The following is a 19986-nucleotide window of genomic DNA, read 5'->3' as shown; positions in this document are numbered from 1 at the left end:
TATTTAAATAAATAAATAACATTTTTAGATGAGGGTTTGTGTACCTTTACTTCTGGCCTGGAAGGATAATTGAAAGTCACATTGTGGAATTCAATATCACCTTTCACTTTACACAGTTTGTATCCATCTTCTGACATGCAGTCAATCTCGGGTTCCTAAAGTGAAGAGGCATAACATTCATTACACTTGCCTGTTAAGTCCTGTGCCTTGGATTGTGCCTTCACTGTTTTCTTTAACTCACCCGGTCGATCGTTTCAAATATTTTCACAGCTGCACCACGGCCAGATGCAAAAGCTTCCAAACAAGGTGAAGCTTGGCCAAGATTCATAGCAGCCACCAGAACCCCCAGGAATACCTAAGGCAAAGAACAACTATTCTGAGTTCATTTTAAATCCAGTTGTGACATACAATCATTTAAAATATAGAGAAATCAATCTCAACAATGACCTCAAAAATCTTTTGTCTTCTAAACACCATACTAACAAATTCAATGAGAGGGGAATTAGTGCAGTGTCACAATCTGGCCCCAAAAACAGGCTCGGTTGTTAAGTGTATTTTTTTTTATTTATCAGTACAGCATGAAGTAGGTTGTTACAGCCGTTTGAGCCATGCCACCCCTCCCCCCCCCCGTCAAACCCTATTGACCCTAACTTAATCACGGGACAATTTAGAATGACCAATTCACCGACCCATGACGTCTTTGGACTGTGGTAGGAAGCTGGAGGACCCGGAGAAACCCCACATGTCCCACAGGGAGGAATTCCAAATACCCTGCAAAGGGGGATGCATGGTTCATCTTCGGAATTTACAGACGTTGATTGGGTCTCGAACGAGGACACTAGGATATTTGGATGGCTCTATTGTCCACCTGGTCCATTGCTAATTCCTGTGGGGAAGCTAATCTGGGTTGGTAGCAGTCTACAATATTTTCACCAGGCACCAAGGCTGACAGTCTTCATGGCAGAATAAAGAAGTAACATATCTCTTTTCTAATAACCTTTATTTCTGTTTCTGGAAGGATTGCTGGTTAACCCATGGCAAACTACAAAATCTGATCAGAATATGTATAGTGTGTATTCTTTTCTGACTGATGTTAGGTTTTGAGCAGGATCTGATATAACAGATGCCTAGTTTAGTTCTGACGAAGTGTCTTGGCCCGAAACGTCGACAGTGTTTCTCCCTATAGATGCTGCCTGGCCTGCTGTGTTACACCAGCATTTTGTGTGTGTTGTTGCCTGGTTTAGACCTTGGTTTGCATTCTCAGAATAACCAATGACTGTTGTATCCAGTGCTTCCTGATCACCTGCACATGAAACGCTGTCACAGGAAAGCAGCATTCATCATCAGGACATGCCCTACCACCCATTACATGCTCTCTTCTCGCTGCTGCCATCAGAAGGTACCGGACCCTCTGGACTCACACCACCAGGTTCAGGAACAGTTTCTACACCTCAAGCATCAGGCTCTTGAACCAAAGGTGATACCTTTGCTTAACTTCACTTGCCACATCAACCTATGGACTCACTTTCAGGGACTCTTCATCTCATGTCCTCGATATTCATTTACTATCATTACTGCTTCTTCCTTTTGTATTTGCACAGTTTGTTGTCTTCTGTACTCTGGTTGAACACCCAAGTTGGGTGGTCTTTCATTGATTCTGGCGTGGCTATGATTCTATAGGTTTTATTTATTTCTTTATTGAGAAACAGCACCAAGTAGGTCTTTCTGGCCCTTCAAACCATACTGCCCAGTAATCCCCCAATTCAATCCTAGCCTAATCCCAGGATGATTTACCTACCAACTGGTACGTCTTTGGACCGTGGAAGGAAAACGGAACACCCGGAGGAAACCTGCGTGGTTTCTCAAGAGAGAACGTACTTACAGACAGCTGCGGAAATGGAACTCCAGTTGCCTGTACTATAAAGCGTTGTGCTAACCACCATCTAACTGTGCCAGCTCCACCGTATGCCCACAAGTAGGTGAGCCTCAGGATTGTTTCTGGTGACATATATGTACTTTGATAACAAAAGTCACTTCGAGTTTTATCTCCGGGAGACTGAATGTGACAGATTGCAGCCTGAATTCAAAGTAACACACAAATGAGTTCATGACTTTGAAATCAGGAACACCTACGGAGTCAATTTAATAGTGTAATATCATGGTCCACCTCAAAATTAATAAGAAAGTAACTAATTTTAAAGTGATTAAAGTAAAATAAAAGTAGATACTTGTATAAAACTAAAATCAGGGTGATTTATGCACAATGCCTCTTTATTGGTCTTGTACAAGTTTCATTAACTAATTTTTGGACTTGAAATGTAATATATATTATACTAATTAACTGCACTCCTAGTCATTTGATTCAGGCAGAAGTATAGTCTAAGTTACATTTCAAGTCCAAAAATGATAGTTTACTATCATTTAACTAAATATACATTTTTGATCAAAAGTTTGCTATAATCATACCTGTAAAAGACCACCAGGAGTATATTCATTTTGTTCTATAACCAACTGAGATCCATACCAGAATGCTAGAGCATAGCAGCAAAAGATTATCATCCATACGTAGCCTGTGAAAAATCCCATGATGATCCCTTTCCTAATGCCCCAGCGTTGAGCAAACACCAAGTTTTTGTCGTATCTGTATATAAATTTAGTAATAACAGGTATTACACAAAGTATAACTAACTAGTATAACTAGTATAACTACCTTTCTCAGTACATTATATTGCTATGTTGTTAAATATATGAGTCATTGTGTCATCAGTCATGTGGGTGAGTGGTCATGATCTTTAATCAGCACATTTTTGAGGGACTCAGAATGACTGAATCATAATTTTATTGTCACCTATTTTATTTTATGGAATTTATTTCTATTTCCTAACATACTGTTGGCTCTCTGTTTATTTTCTGATCCTTAATGTTCTTCTGGGAGTCATGAATGATGAGCAGTCTAAATTTTTTACGATTGTTTATTTCAAAGTACAAGCAAATATACAAATATCAAGCAAACTAAATAAAGAGCTGAGAAATGAAGCCGAGGTGTGGCGGAACAGCAAATGAGGTGAAGATAAAAGAAAAGATGGTGCCTTTGAAAAATGTCACCTTCATATTTCAGATAAGGGAAATTCCTTAGGTTAAATAAACTAATCAATAATTCTATTATTACATCACATGGGTAATGTACTCATACTTAGTCAATGAAAAATGAGAAAGGGGCTAAACCAACACACACAAAACACTGGAGAAATTCACCAGGTCAGGCAGCATCAATGAAAAGAATAAGCAGTTGAGGTCTTGGGCCAGGACCCTTCTCCAGACCGTTCATTAGTCCTGAAGAGGGTCTCGACCCGAAACATTGACAACTTACTGTCTTTCAGAGATTCTGCCTGACCTGCTGAGTTCCTCCAGCATTTTGTGTGTATTGCTTTGGATTTCCAGCATCTGTAGGCTCTTGTGAAGGTGATAACCATCTGCTATACCTCTTTCTGCCAGTAAATGGGGATTAACCACCATATATTTGTGAAAAATACAATAATTTTGTTAAAACGTTCAAATGATTAAACTACAACTTTAGTAAAAAGTTCAAATCTTATAAAAACTATTATTAAAAAAAGTGGTTTCCAACAATGCAGTACAGAAACTCTGAAACAGGTGGTAGACCAAAAGACCTTTTGTCAGTCATTAATTTTTTTTATGTCTTGGTATTTGAATCTCTATCTTAGGGTCTGTAGCCAATTAAAACACATTTCCAAATGTTAGCTCTCACATGAATCATCACCTTGTATCTTTGTTAAAAATTAATAGCTAAATTAATAGGCAACAGATAGCCTTATCATAACAACTGACCTTTCCACCTCTTTTCTCTCGCCACCGAATGCAGCCACTGTTCTTATGGACGAAAGCACTTCATCTGCTACAGAACCAGCTTTAGCATAAGCTTTTAATCCAAGACCAGTCAGTTTTGAGATAGACTGTAATTAAAATGAGGTTAGGCATTATTCTTGTACTCTAATTATTTTCCCTGTAGTCTACAATGGCTAATGAACTTCAGAGATACTGTAGATGCTGCTTCTAAATAATTTTGAAGTGCTTTATAATGCTATATCCATTTTTCATGAAATTGTTAAACTTTCTTTACTGCATAATTAAATACATTCACCATCCATCCAGTTGCAGGAGCCATGCTTCTGTTTTCTATCTGCCTTGTATTCTATGTTGCGTGTTTATTATGTTCATTATAGTAACTAGTCATGTGGGTGGGAGGCATGGTAAAAGTGAAGGGATTAAGTCACGTATTCATGTTCTGTTCTGGACAGTTTGGTTCTGGGGACTGCCGAATGTCATATGAATATCCTTTGTTGGCTGTTCTATCATACTTAGTTTTGTTGCTTCAAGTGTTTTTGCCAGTTGCTAAACAAAGGATTGAATACATTTCATTGACTTCGTGGAACATTATGACTGGATTGATTGGAGGGTGTGTCATACAGGGATAGCATCCCATGTGGTTACCAGCAGCGACACTGGTTTGTTTGCGTTTACCACTAAACAGAGTACTTTTAATTTTACCAGAACAACACTGATGAAAAAAAATCAACTGTTGTTTCAGTGAAAGCAATTATGTAAATCTGGCATTCTTAGCAATGGCACAGAATGTCAAGAAAATTAGCAAAGTTGCATAGGAAACTTGAGGAAAAACATTAATTTTTTTCAGTAATTTTCAACAAATTTCATTTGTGACAACATTTGCAATTATTAGATATGCGTGGAAGGAGCTAGGAAGATGTGGACCTGTCAATTTAATGTCAGAATGAAACTGGCAAAGAGATAGGGGTTTCCAAGGACCAAACCAGTAAGTGTTGAAGGCCAGGTGAAAGAAGCGATTAAATTAAACATAAGCATTCATATTCAATGTCAGGCTATGTTTCATTTATTGAAATTCAGCATGGAGAAGGCCTTTCCTGCCCTTCGAGCTATGTCGCCCAGCAATCCCCGATTTAACCCTATCCCAATCACATGACAATTTACAATGACTGATAACCTACCAACTGGTACGTCTTTGGACTGTAAGAGGAAGCTGGAGTCTGGGAGTCTGTGACCACCTGGTCACAGGGAGAACATACAACTTCCATACAGACAACATTGGGAATTAATCCCAGGTCGCTGGTACTGTAAAGTGTTGTGCTAACCAGTACTCTACCATACCGTATCTGATTTGAATACAAGCTTGGTACTTTTATTTCAAGAACATTGGTCTTCATTTTGAGGATGCTAAAACATAAAGGGAAGGAAATTATGCTTTTGCAAGACCTTTGTCAGATCTTCCAGTTAGGGCACAGCTAGGGGCTGTATCACAGTTTCACCAGAAGAAAAGAACTAAAAGGTTTAAATTGGGAGGAGAGGTTTATCTGAATTTCTTTGAATTTGGAAGGTTGTAACGGAGCAGCTAAAGTGATAAGCAAGCAGTGCAGTGGTGGTGATGGTGGGTCAGCTAAGCTCATGATCAAGGTTCAAGAGTGGTGGGCAAGGAATTGTTGCATAAGTTATGATGAGGTATATTTATGCAAGTTAAAGAGAACCCACCAGATCTAGGTCCCCAGTGCTAGTTTCAATGGTCTGGGATTTGCTTTAGGTCTGGCACCTTTAACTGATCCTAAAACATACCTCCTTTGTGTTGTGAAATACCGTTCTACCAAAATGGCATTCATGTAAGTGCAAATGACCATCTTACAGGGTTGGGTGCCACCAAGAGGTTTACATACCTAGATGTATTAGCCCATCAAATTCTCAGAAGGCTGGGAAAAAAGAATAGTGGACATTTTCACCTTGGAGTAAGTCCCTGGTTTCTCTTTGGTCATATACAGTGGATTCCGATTAATTAGGACACATTGGGACCAGTATATTTTCGCCCAGTTAAACAACTGCTCCAATTAGCTGAAGTTTCATAGAAATAGTTAAAAAGGTGTAAGAAAGACAAACTACTCTTTAAATGAGTAACAAATTACGTACTTAAATTTAAAAAAATGAACAAATTAGAACATCGTGAATACTACTATAAAGCTGTGTATTAGTTCCTAATAGTTACCGACAGAGGAATTAATGCAATGTACTCAGCCATGTTCTTATTGACTAAATGAATAAAATCAAGACAGACACCAAGTATAGATAAGGGACTGTCTTCACACAATCCTTTTGACGATTGAATCCTCCAGATCTTTATTTTCAAGATTATTGTTGATACCTTCAAATTTTTTGTGTGTCCTAACTTGTTGAAGCAGAGAAATGGTTTCATTTTCACTCCTGTTTGTTTCTAGTATCTTCAAACCATCAGTGGCAAAAATCGCTGCTTTTTGAACACAAACACACACAACTGATGCTATATAAAAACCGTTTGCCCTAAGCACAGTGGAGTGCCTAATGGCCACACAAGTGCATGTGACTGGCACTTATCGGAAGCTGTTTGGCAACAGTCTCCTGCCCCAATTGGCAAAAATAAACAAAGGAACTCCTGGCTATTTTCTCAGATAGTTTCTGTTCTTTAAGAGTTGTCCCAAATAAGGAGATGCCCTGCTTAGCAGATGGCCTAATTAACTGGAATCCACTATATTTTATTCAAATTGTAATGCGCCACACAGTAAAGTATTGTGGGCAAGTTAAATTTTCTCATTTAAGGTTCCTCTTATTCACATGAACTGCATCACATTTCTTTTCAATTTGCTGGGTCATTCTCAGTGACGCTTGTCCACTCAGGCTAAAAACTGGTGAGCTGGGTACTGATGTGTGGTTGTAAGCTGACTTCACAGGTATGGCGTTAATCCTTGTACACTCAGCTGTTTCCTCACCAATGCCATGAGAGCAGCTCCAACTCCAATCAGGGGACTGACCGCAATGATAACCAGTGTAAGCTTCCAGCCACTGACAAACCCCAGGAGAAATCCACTAATAAACGACGCAAAACGTTGAATGAAAATCCCAACTTGATCAGCGATAGCATCATTAATTTTATTAATGTCACTGTAAAAGAGGAAGAATACATGTGTCAAAAATTCACACAATGCTATAATCGGAGAACAATGAACATAAAATGCTGCCACAATGGTATTTTATTCGAGACTAATATCACAGTGAACACAGAGTTTAATTAATCCTCAAAAACTATTGATACTTCACATAATTTAACGATAGAACTCTGATGTGAAGAGAATTCAATATCGTAGGGATGAAATGATATACAATGTATTTAAGTTCTTTTAAATGTGTATTATAATCAGTCTTAAAACATTAGAGATAGTTGTGTGTTACGGACCATGAGGCGATAAGAGATAGGAGCAGAATTAGACCATTTGGCCCAACGAGCTGACTCGACCATTTCGTCATAGCTGATCCATTTTCCCTCGCAGCCCCAGTCTCCCCATATCTCTTCATTCTCTGATTAATCAAGAATCTTTGAACCTCTGACTTAAATATGCCCAATGACTTGGCCTCCATAGCCACCTGTGGCAATGAATTCCACAGATTCACCAACTACTTTATTGTAAAGACAGAAGGAAAATGGGGTGTAACAAAACCCCCAGAATAGTTGCAAAATTTGATTGCATTACAACTGTCATTTAAGTATTACTTACATGTGCCAAAAAGTTCCAAAATAGTGGTTGATACACACATGCACATTTGTGGCATATGTCACACTGTCTGGCATCACATAATCTGATTCTGAAATCAATAAACTGGAGATCACTCTCTAGCTAATACTCTCTCCTCATCTTGCACAGATTGATGACAACTAGGACCTTAATGACCATATGCTCCTATGATATAGGAGCAGATTTAGCAATACACACAAAACTGCTGTGGGCCCGAAGACGCGAGATCCTTGTGACCAGGCACAGGGCTCGAAAAAAGCGACGTAATGGACTTCTAACATCGTAAACCAGCGAGTTGTTGTTATGTCTGCCCGCTCACTGGGAAAATGGAGACACCTCCCTCTCGCATATCACGGAGAGGGAGAGCCTGTGGTACGTCGAATGCCGAATGAAATGTTAAGTCTTTGGGGTAACTGCAACTGCCTTGCTTATACTTGAGTGCTGGGTGCCGGTGCTGATTTTTTTTGGCGGTGGGGGGAGGGAGGGATGGTTGCTCGCTGTCACTTACGCACAGCGGGGGGAGTTGGGGGGGAATTTGGGGTTCTCACGTTTAACCGTCGTTCATTCTTTGGGGTACTTCTCTGTTTTCGTGGATGTTTGCAAAGAAAAAGCATTTCAGGGTGTATATTGTATACAGTTCTCTGACATTAAATTGGACCTTTGAACCTTTGAAAATGCTGGAGGAATTCAGCAGGCCAGGCAGCATCTATGAAAAAGAGTACAGTCAACGTTTCAGGCCTAAACCCAAAATGTCGACTGTACTCTTTTCCATAGATGCTGCCCGGCCTGCTGAATTCCTCCAATATTTCATGTGTGTTGCTTGGATTTTGAGCATCTCAGGTTTTCTCTACCTTCAATATACATAAAGACTTGGCCTCCCCAGCTACGTGTGGCAAAGAATTCCACAGATTCAATACTGTCTGGCTAAAGAACTTCCTCCTCATCTTCATTCTAAAAAGATTTTTTGAGGCTGTGTCCTCTGGTCTTAGACTCTCCCACCATAGGAAAGATCCTCTCCACATCCACTTTAACAAGGCCTTTCACCATTTGATAGGTCACTCCTCATTCTTCTGAATTCTGGTGAATACAGGCCCAGAGCCTGAAATGAAAGCGTTCTGTCTGGATGAATAACGGCTTGGTACAGCAACTGCTCCGCACGTGACTGCAGAAGACTACACACAGTTGTGGGCACAGCTCAGAGTATCATAAGAGCCAGCCTTCTCTCCATGGACTCTGCCTATGCGAAGCAACCAGCAAAATCAAAGACCTCACACACCCCAGGTATTTTCTCTTCTCCCTTCTTCCATCGATCAGAAGATTCAGAAGCCTGGAAGTACATACCACCAGGCTCGAGATGCAGCTCCTATCCTACTCTTGAATGGACTTCTTGTATAATAAGGTGGACTCTCACCTTCACAATCTACCTCCTTCTGATCTTGCCCATTATCATTTAACTGCATTGCACTCTGTTAGACTTTATTCTGCATTGTTATTGTTTCACCTTATTCTAGCTCAAAGCACTGTAATATAAACAGTATGTAAGGCAAACTCGAGAAAGTCTGCAGATGCTGGAAATACAAAGCAACACACACAAAATGCTAGAGGGTCTCAGTAGATCAGGCAGCATCCATGCAAATGAATAAACAACTGATGCTTCGGGCTGAGACCCTTCTGCAGGACTGGAAAGGAAGAGGAGTGTCAGAGTCAATTACTCTGACTTCTCCCCTTTCTTTCCAGTCCCGATGAAGGGTCTCAGCCTGAAACATCGACTGTTTACTCTTTTCCATAGATGCTGCCTGGCCTGCTGAGTTCCTCCAGCATTTTGTGTGTGATGCTGTAAGACAAGTTTTTTTTTCACAGTATCTTGGTACATGTGATAATTATAAACTAAAGCAATACCATTACTTAAGAGGATCATCTCCTACTTGCAATTTAGTTGCTGGGAAGTACTATGTTTCTACAATCTGATGTTTCTTAGAATTCCTAAATTTGGTAACTTCCAGAGGGAATGGATGCCAGTGCTGTAGGGTATCATCTTGGCTTCTAGGCTTCTGCAAAGATCAGTTCTTTCCACACAAATGGAAAGCTTTCCATTCACTTTGTGGTAGGGCAAACCAGGGAGAAGGGCCAGACAAGTTGTTAGAAAGAAGGAAAAGGGAATGATAGAGGATAAACAGAAGAGGATGAAATACAGCATGGACAGGCCCTTCCGGCCCTTTCAGCCACACTACAGCAGTCCCCAATTTAACCCTCGCCTAATCACAGGACAACATACAATGTCAAATCAACCTACCAAACGGTATGCCTTTGGACTGTGGGAGGAAACAAGAGTACCCGGAGGAAAGCCTCTCAAAAACATACAAACTCCTCACAGGTGACAGCAGGAATTGAACCCAGGTCACCTGCACTGTAAAGTGTTGTGCTAAACACTACGCTAGCCTGCTGCCCTCCCTGGAATCATTCTGGAGCAAGACTTTTCTAACTGAACCTAGGCTAGGAATTGCTCTTATACCCAGAAAGATACAATTTCACGGAGATAACATGCTTACTCTGACATCCTTGTGCTCAATTCTCCAATCGAATTACAGTCAAACCAACCCATCTCCATCCTCATTATCTGTCGAAAGTAAGCCTTTCTGATCTTTTGAGTCTGGCGAGCAGCTGCTGTGACCCAGAAACATATCTAGCAAAAGTAGAAGAAACAAAATTATACAAGCACTTTCATAATTATCAGTGTTCTCTTCTAGCTTTCCAGCATGTCAGCAAAGGGAATTTATGGATATAGTGGATAAGTTGGCACACTGTTACCCAGCACTCGATTTTTGTTTCAATTTTTCCCAGAATAATTATAACAAGGCCTTCTCACTCTGCTTCAGGTGTAAGTGTTTCTATGTGTATTGAATGCAAACACATAAACCTAGTTCCTAAAGTTGCATTTTGTGAAGGTAATTTATGGTAATGGGAGAAGAGATGGAAATTTACTAGATGCCCAACTCAACCTAATCATGATTTATGAGTACAAGATGTAGACTTTATGTCTAAAAAAACTACCAAAGATAAGCTATCTAACAGACCTTCAACAATTCTTTTGTTATATTTAGGTCTCATTAATTAGAAGATTGTTGTTCACAAGTTAAATTGTGCCTGAATTACTATTAGTGTTTGTAACACCAGTGTAGTGTTTGTCTCATCTCTTGTGAGATGGTCGCCACACTCTTTGTGAGAAAATCAAATTACATAACCCTACACTAAGTGCTGGTACTACACTAGAAGTTATAAGTACTTGGAAGGAGGTAGTGGAAAGAAAACACACACTTCTGGAGGCAATTGTTTATAAATTATAGCAATATGTACAAAATATTTACATGAGTAAGCACAATTCAAAATTGCAACATGCTGTTTTAGGTTCCAAATCCTAGATATCAAATGAAAACCAAATTCCTTTTTAGCTAGAATCAGTGAGATTCATCAGCGTAACATTTATTATTCCAATTTCTCTAATTAGATCCAGTGTTATTCCATATTTAAAGAGACTGACGTTTTCCCTTCTGTTTATCCCTAGTTAGTTAGGAAATGAATTAGCTGAATTATTGTGGTTAACCTTAGTTTGAGTTTCAAGTCAGTATGTCTACAAATTCAAATTCAATGCCAGAAAAATAATAATTATATACATATTTACACACACAGCTTAATTCCTTGCATAACAAATTCTCCAACTTTTAAACAAAGTAAACCTCATTCTGTCACTTATCAAAGTCTTTGCTAAAATAATCAGTTCTTCCAGAAAATCAAATTCACATCCTTCAAATAATAAATTTATACATCCAACCATATTAAATCCTCCACATCTTAAAACATTTCATTCCCATGCAGTCTTGGGAGGCTCGCCGTCTTGTTTCTTGGGTCATTGGATGAAACGGTGGGTCATCCACAGAAAGTTGATTCACAATACTTACACAAAAAAAAACCTGACCAAATCCTTTGCTATGATTTAACAGAACTAATTCCCGGCGACATGGTAAAGAAATCGGACCCTACTCTCTGCCGATACCTTCTCACTATAGCTGATGCTGGTTATAGCCTTAGCTTCAATAAATCTTTTATTGATATCATCTCTCCTCCAGGGGTTTCATCCTGAGGATTTCCAGTAAGTAGGGAGAGATACTAACAGAGATACTGTCTACTGATTCTACATTTAATACTTATATTTAGTTAGTTTCTATAGTTAGCTGCCTTCTGTTGCTTGTCCACGCCTGCGTCAGCCACATTTCATTCTTGCATAGCTTCCTCCACCCACCCCTGAGTTCCCTTTTGGAAAAAAAAATTCAGTAAACCTTCTTTTCAGTGGTAGATCTTTCTAACATCACATCTTTTGGTTTAATTAACCTAGGTCACATGTTCCTGATTAAACAGAAGACATTTTACATATTGCTGATAACTGATCAGGGTGGTGGGTTGGAGGAACATCTCTAGCAGAGGAGGTGTAAGGTGTTGCTTCCCTCTGCTAGCCTGCAGGTCACCCTTGAGCAAGACGGAGCATCTGCTTCGCTCCCCCCAACCCCCCAATCAGAATCACGTGAAACCATGGGAGTAGGTGGTGAACAGCTGGTGCACATCACAAGTCCTGGTTACGCGACCACTAACACCAGGCAGACAGTCTCTGAAGAGAATTAAGTAATGGCTGGAATCACCCATCTTGTATAGACACTGCCCAGAAGAAAACAATGGCAAACCACTGCTGTAGAAAGTTATGACAAGAACAATCACGGCCTCGGAAAGACCATGATCGCTATGTCATATGATGCAACACATAACGAATGAACAATAACTGGCTATTAGTCCACAGCAGGAAGTATTTTCAGTTTAAATGCAGTGTGAAAACAAGTCTCAAGTTTCAATAAATGAATAGGAGTTGAAAATCACAAACAAACGACAGGTCTGCAGATGTTGGAAATCCAAGCAAAACACACAAAATGCTGGAGGAACTCAGCAGGCCAGGCAGCATTTTGTGTGTGTTGCTATGAGTTGAAAATGTAACTTGACCTTACAACTTACTTGAAAGTAACCCAATAGTAACACAGAGAATCCAATTCCAATGTAATAATAAGCAAACATGGTCATTTCTTTTTCAATGTCTAAGACCCTGAAAATATAAGAACAAAAATTTATAGAATTTATATTTTGTTAATTGATAAGACATCCATCACAATGTTAATTTTCCAATGCTTTATTAAATTATGATCTATTAAAGGTCATACTTCTCTAATATACAGTACTGTGCAAAAGTCTGAGGCAAATATATAGCTGGGGTGCCTAAGACTTTTGCACAGTTCTTAGTAATTTTATGCATTGCATTGTACTGCTGCAAAGCAAAAACTAATTTCATAAAACTAATTTTGCATATTATAGAGACAATGCAGAGGAGATTTACAAGGATGTTGCCTGGATTGGAGAGCATGGCTTATGAGAATAGGTTGAGTGAACTCGGCTTTTTCTCCTTGGAGCGACAGAGGATGAGAGGTGACCTGATAGAGGTGTATAAGATGATGAGAGGCATTGATCGTGTGGCTAGTCAGAGGCTTTTTCCCAGGGCTGAAATGGCTATCATGAGGGGGCATAGTCTTAAGATGCTTGGAAATAGGTACTGAGGGGAATGTCAGGGGTAAGTTTTTCACACTCAGTGTGGTGGGTGTGTGGAATGCACTGCTAGCGGCAGTGGTGGAAACAGATACAATAGGGTCTTTTAAGAGCCCCTTAGATAGGTACATTCCAAATTGTCCTGTGATCAGGTTAGGATTAAATCTGAGAATTGTTGTGTGGGATGGCTCAAAGTGTCGGAAGGGCCTACCATACATAACATAGCAAGGTCCAAGGAAGGCGCACCATGGTAACATTATAAAACAAAATCAACTGATGCTGAACCATATAAGGAAATATTAGGGCAACAGTCAATAGATTTCCTCCAAGAGGACCACAACTTTTTCATGGTTTGGAGACTTGAGTGTTTCAATGACCTGGAGAGCAACGTTGGCTAAAATCAGAAATTTATGCTTTGGCTCTTGGTAGAGTCCCCCATGCTAATCAGGTCAAAGGGTAAAGGTCAGACTAAGAGTGGTCCACCTGTCCTCCAGGTTCAGGGTTTCAGCCCAGGGCTAACAACTCTGACTGGTAAAACAAACTTGTATGGTAACAGCAATAAAGAATCCTTTTACATCTGTGTGTGACAGTATTCCTGAGTTTCCTCCTGGGAAATGCATGGCTGACAGTAGTGAAAACCAAGAGGAAGCTACTGACGTGATGAAGGAAGCCCTGAACACTGCCAGAGATGGTGGAACTTCATTGCTGTTCTAAACACCAGCAGTATAATGGACAGAAGAGAGGAGAGTTGATAGATTTATATAAAAGTAGGATTAAAGGAGTGTGCTAAAGGAGAGGGAAAAGGATAGAGAATTAGGGGGTTAAGGGAGATCATTCCAGATTTCAGTGGCAGGGGAGGCAAAGACGTTTCTTCCATTGGTGGCATAGTGGTAAAACTGCTGTCTCACCGTGCCAGAGACCCAGGCTCAGTCCGGACTGTGGGAGCGTTAGTCTGGCTACTCCAGGCTCTTCCCTCATCACAAAGGCGTGCAGGCTGATTGGCTGCTGTGAGCCGTCCCTTCTGCATAGTGGGTGGCAAAATGTGGGGGAGTTGATAAGATTTGTTCATTATAATACCAAAAAAACATAGAAGCAGAAGAGGCCATTTGGCCCATCAAGTCTGTTTTGCCAATCAATCATGGCTGATCCTTTTTCCCTCTTCTCAGCCCAGCAGGCCCTGTAGATGAGAAGGGTAGGGAACTGAAGAGGATGCCAGCAGTAATATGGGTGGGACCCACTTTTGGTTGAGTGAATTCGGCCTTTTCTCCTTGGAGCGATGGAGGTGACCTGATAGAGGTGTATAAGATGATGAGAGGTATTGATCATGTGGTTAGTCAGAAGCTTTTTCCCAGGGTTGAAATGGTTAACACATGAGGGCACAGTTTTAAGGTGCTTGGAAGTAGGTACAGAGGAGATGTCAGGAGTAATTTTTTTTAAAATGCAGAGTGGTGAGTGCGTGGAATGGGCTGCCGGCGACGGTGGTAGATGCGGAAATGATAGGGTCTTTTAAGAGACTCCTGGATATGTACATGGAGCTTAGAAAAATAGAGGGGTATGGGTAACCCTAGGTAATTTCTAGAGTAAGCACATGTTTGGCACCACATTGCAGGCCAAAGGGCCTGTATTGTGCTGTAGTTTTTCTATGTTCTATGACCCAAGCCATACTGACCCTAGATGCATGGAGTTTGAGAAAGATGATTTTCTCACTGCTGAGTCCAGTGGTTGTTAGTGAGGGGATCATGAGCCATGTTTCTATAGACGCCCAGTAAAGAGTGTATTCATTGGTGTAAATAATGAAAAACGCCCATATTTACAAAAAAGCTACCTATCAGAACACGCAGTACTCGCTCTGCACTTTGTCAAGTGTGAACACTTGATTTCTCTCTCTCTCACTGAAAGCGATAAGCCCTGTTTATTAGGCACCAGGACATTCCATCTTTAATTACCCACAAAATTAACTTAAGATGATGCATGAATTAAAATATGATGCACCACATAATGTAGTTACAATCATATTTCAAAATAAACAGGAGTGTCTACCTTAAATACAGTATACAAACAATATATACTCATTTACACATCCCCGTTACTAAAGAAGTGGATATTTCGCTGTGTATGGCAGGAACGCAGCTTCGCTTAGGACACTTATAAGAATATTTTGAGATACAGAGTGGAATCAGCCCTTCTGGCCATTTGAGCCATACTGCCCAGCAATGCTCCGATTTAATCCAAGCCTAATCACGGGACAATCTACAATGACCAATTAACCTGCCAACCTGTACGTCTTTGGACTGTGGGAGGAAACCGGAGCACCCGGAGAAATCCCACGCGAGAACATACAAACTCCTTACAGGCAGTGGTGCGAAGACATTGAAGTGGATGCACTTAGCACAAGGACAGCAGAGTGACAGGGCTGAACATGTGGGCACACATTTAAATGCATATGTGTACACAGTGCATTAATGAGCACACTCTGTCACAGCCTTCTTCAAAGTCAGCCTTGGTACCTTCTAAGATCAGGGATCCCTAACCCTTTTTTTTAATGCCACACACCCCTACAGTTAATGAAGGGTCTGTGAACCCCAGATTGGGAAGCCCTGATCTAGATTGATGTGAGATGGTAAAGAGGGATACAAATATGACATTTAAAAGGGCAGGACAAAGACATGGAAAGGAAAGCGTTCAATGGATATGAGTCAAACAGAGGCAAAAGGGACTAAAGCAATGATGACGTGGATGAGTGTCTGTGCTGCCATGCTCTCTGGTTCTTCCACTCAGCTGCTCTTTGAGAAGTCTACAAACTAGATAAACATGAAATATAATCCAACAACCACTTACCCACAGGGCACTTGCTCGTTATTTTGATTTTGGTATTCTGAGCCATTGGCCCAACTGATGGTATTATTTATGCAGACTTTGTTTGGGTCATTTAATTCTTGTAACTCTATGTCATACGCGATGAATGTGTCTGTCAGCAAACCAAAGACCAGTAACACAGCAGGTTGGGCTATACCGTGGAGTAGAGCACAGAGGCCTCCAAACACCATCAGAGCAATTTCATAGCAGGAAGCAAACCGAAACTACCAGAAAAAGAAACAGGGAATATTACATGTAAGAAAAATAATCACTTTTTGTATTCCATTAGCAGAAAATCCATGCAGTTGCTAAACAAGACAATAGACAGTAGGTGCAGGAGTAGGCCATTCGGCCCTTCTAGCCAGCACCGCCATCCCCTGTGATCATGGCTGATCAGACACAATCAGTACCCCGTTCCTGCCCTCTCCCCATATCCCTTGACCCCACTATCTATAAGAGCTCTATCTAACTCTCTCTTGAAAGCATCCAGAGACTTGGCCTCCACTGCCTTCTCAGGCAGAGCATTCCACATATCCACCACTTTCTGGGTGAAAAATTTTTTCCACATCTCTGTTCTAAATGGCCTACCCAAACTGTGGCCTCTAGTTCTGGACTCACCCATCAGCGGGAACATGCTTCCTGCCTCCAGCATGTCCAATCCCTTAATAATCTTATATGTACCTCTGTGTTCTAACTGTGACAATGTTCTAACTGTGAGGTTGCTGCGACACAATGAACTGGTAAGTGTCGGGTGTTTAATATTTCAGTGGTACTTGAGTAATATTGTAAATAAATTGTTTGTGTTAGCAATCTTGTTCTTAATCATCACGCAACCTGCTGATGAACTCGAATACAATATTAGCAGAGCCATGAAGGTAGTGGATTTGGCCCAGTGTATCATGGGTAAAGCCTCCCCCACCACTGAGGACATCTACATGAGATGCTATTATAGGGCAGCGGCATCCTCACCACCCAGGCCATGCACTTTCCTCCCTGCTGCCATCAGGCAGAAGGTGCAAGAGCCTCAGGAGGAAGAACAGTTGCTACCCATTATCCATCAGGCTCCTGAACAAAAGAGGACAACTACACTCACTTGCCCATCCATTGAGATGATACCACAACCAAAGATCTCACTTCAAGGGATCTTTATCTCATGTTCTTATTATTTATTACTATTTATTTATATTTGCATTTGCAGTTTGTTGTCTTCTGCACTCTGGTTGATCTTTCATTGATCCTGTTACAGTACAATACAATGGATTTGCAATCTGCTCACAGGAAATTGAATCTCAGGGTTCTATATGGTGACATATATTGTACTTTGATAATAAAATTTACTTTGAACTTTGAAGCAACTCCCTACAGAGCAAATGCTCAGAGATAAATTGACCAATGCTGAAAACTCCTGCTTTTGAATGGTTTAGCTTTAATTAAAGAGTAGAATGAATTTTTACTGTTGAAAAGCCATGTTGCTCTGTTGTGATTTCATAACAAAAATCTAGCTTTTCAGTTATACATCACAACCAAATCAATGATAGAAGTAGTGGATACAGCCAGTCCATCATGGGTAAAGCCCTCAACACCACTGAGCACATCTGTACGGAGCGTTGTCACAGGAAAGCAGCGTCCATCATCAGAGATCCCTACCATCCAAGTCACGCTCTCCTCTCGCTGATGCCACCAGGAAGAAGGCACAGGAGTCTCAGGACTCACACCACCAGGTTCAGGAGCATATATTACCACTCAATCATCAGGCCCTTCAACCAAAGGGGATAACTTCACTTGCTCCATCACTGAACTGTTCCCACAAACACTTTCAAGGACTCGTCATCACATGTTCTCAATATTTATTTTTCTTAATTTGCATAATTTGCTGTCTTTGCATTTGATTGGTTGTCTACTCTGTTGGGCATGGTCTTTCATTGATTCTATTATGATTTTTGGACTTACTGAGCATGCCACAAGAAAACAAATCTGAGGGTTGTATATGGTAACACAGAGTATTTATTTTGATAATACATTTATTTGAATTTATGAACTTTGAAACTGAATGCTAAATATTTCCAACATTTGCCAATTATATTTCAGGTTTCCAGCAACTGCTTCCTTTCAGTGTTAGGATTCCGTATGCTGGATGATCGCACCTGCGCTTGCACGTGCATGAAGGCCAAGTTCCAAATTTATCCTCAAATGCAGAAATGCATATATCCATAGGTCATTCTCATATCAGACTGAGTGAAATTCTAGTGCTGCAGAAAACAACAAACTGTGCAAACAGAAAGATAAGAAAGAATAATAATAAATAAATAATCAATAAATATCTGGAACATGTGATGAAGAGACCTTGACAGTGAATCTCGAGGTATTTTAACGCAAGGGATTCGTAGTAACTCGTACATCTTGTGGAGATTCATGTCAAATTTGGGGATAATGTGCAGGTTTGTGACATCTATTGCAATGCTGTTTTCTCTTCAGCAGCACTAAGGCCTCCCTGAATTTGACATCTATGATGTGCTCTGTTCAAAGTAAGTAAATGTCGTTATATATCAGAATCAGAATCAGGTTTATTATCATCGGCATGTGACGTGAAAATTGTTAACGTAGCAGCAGCAGTCCAATGCAATACATAATCTAGCAGAGAGGGGAAAAAATAAAACATAATAATAAATAAACAAGTAAATCAATTACATATATTGAATAGATTATTTAAAAATGTGCAAAAACAGAAATACTGTATATTAAAAGAAGTGAGATAGTGACCAAAGCTTCAATGTCCATTTAGGAATCAGATGGCAGAGGAGAAGAAGCTGTTCCTGAACCGCTGAGTGTGTGTCTTCAGGCTTCTGTACCTCCTAGCTGATGGTAACAGTGAGAAAAGGGCATCCCCTGGGTGCTGGAGGTTCTTAATAATGGACGCTGCCTTTCTGAGACACTGCTCCCTAAAGATGTCCTGGGTACTTTGTAGGCCAGTGCCCAAGACGGAGCTGACTAGATTTACAACCGTCCACAGCTTCTTTCAGTCCTGTGCAGTAGCCCCTCGGTACCAGACAGTGATGCAACCTATCAGAATACTCTCCACAGTACAACTATAGAAGTTTTTAAGTGTACAACTTTGAGATTCATTTTCCTGCAGGCATACTCAGAATCAGAATCAGGTTTATTATCACCAGCATGTGACGTGGAATTTGTTAACTTAGCAGCAGCAGTTCAATGACATACATAATATATAGAGCAAATATATACAATAAATCTATAGAATAGTCACTAAAACATGATCAATGAAGGATAAACCAGAGTGCAGAAGACAACAAACTGTGCAAATGCAAATATAAACAAATAGCAATAAATACCGAGAACATGAGATAATGAGATAAAGTGTCCTTAAGGTGAGATCATTGGTTGTGGGCTGTTCTCAATGGAAGGGTAAGAGAGTATAGTTACCCTCTGTTGTATCTAGAGCTGATGGTTGTGAGGTAGTAATTGTTATTGAACCTAGCGATACGATTCCAGAGCCTCCTGTACCTTCTACCCGATGGCAGCAGTGAGAAAGGAACATGGACTGGGTGGTGAGGATCTCTGATGGTGGATACTGCTTTCCTATAACAGTGTTTCATGTAGACATGTTTGGGAGGGCTTTCCCTGTGAAGTACTGAGCCAAACCCATTACTTTTTGTAGGATTTTCCATTCAAAGGCATTGGTTTTTCCATACCAGGCTGTGTTGTAGCCAGTCAATATACTCCCCACCACACATCTATAGAAATTTATAAAGGAGTAGTAACTTTTCTTGAACCTGACAGTTTAGAGAATCACGAACATTGTGCACAGCATGGCACAGGTATACAGATAAAT

General features: G+C 40.4%; 1 protein-coding gene across 1 annotated transcript in view; it reads right to left on the bottom strand.

The window, feature by feature from the left end:
* Positions 1–19986, bottom strand: part of abcb11a (ATP-binding cassette, sub-family B (MDR/TAP), member 11a) — a 73835-nt gene that overhangs the window by 45243 nt on the left and 8606 nt on the right. Inside the window, exons 4-11 of the mRNA XM_059966248.1 lie at positions 16119–16360; positions 12699–12786; positions 10193–10326; positions 6843–7014; positions 3850–3974; positions 2467–2641; positions 242–355; positions 45–155 (exon numbers count right to left, since the gene is read on the bottom strand). Of these exons, the coding sequence (XP_059822231.1) occupies positions 45–155; positions 242–355; positions 2467–2641; positions 3850–3974; positions 6843–7014; positions 10193–10326; positions 12699–12786; positions 16119–16360 (1161 nt within the window). The remainder of the gene's footprint in view (positions 1–44; positions 156–241; positions 356–2466; positions 2642–3849; positions 3975–6842; positions 7015–10192; positions 10327–12698; positions 12787–16118; positions 16361–19986) is intronic.

Source organism: Hypanus sabinus, chromosome 4 (genome assembly GCF_030144855.1).
Source record: "Hypanus sabinus isolate sHypSab1 chromosome 4, sHypSab1.hap1, whole genome shotgun sequence".
Taxonomy (NCBI): domain Eukaryota; kingdom Metazoa; phylum Chordata; class Chondrichthyes; order Myliobatiformes; family Dasyatidae; genus Hypanus; species Hypanus sabinus.
Note: the sequence above shows the minus strand (reverse complement) of the source record. Positions and strands in the feature narration are given on the sequence as shown.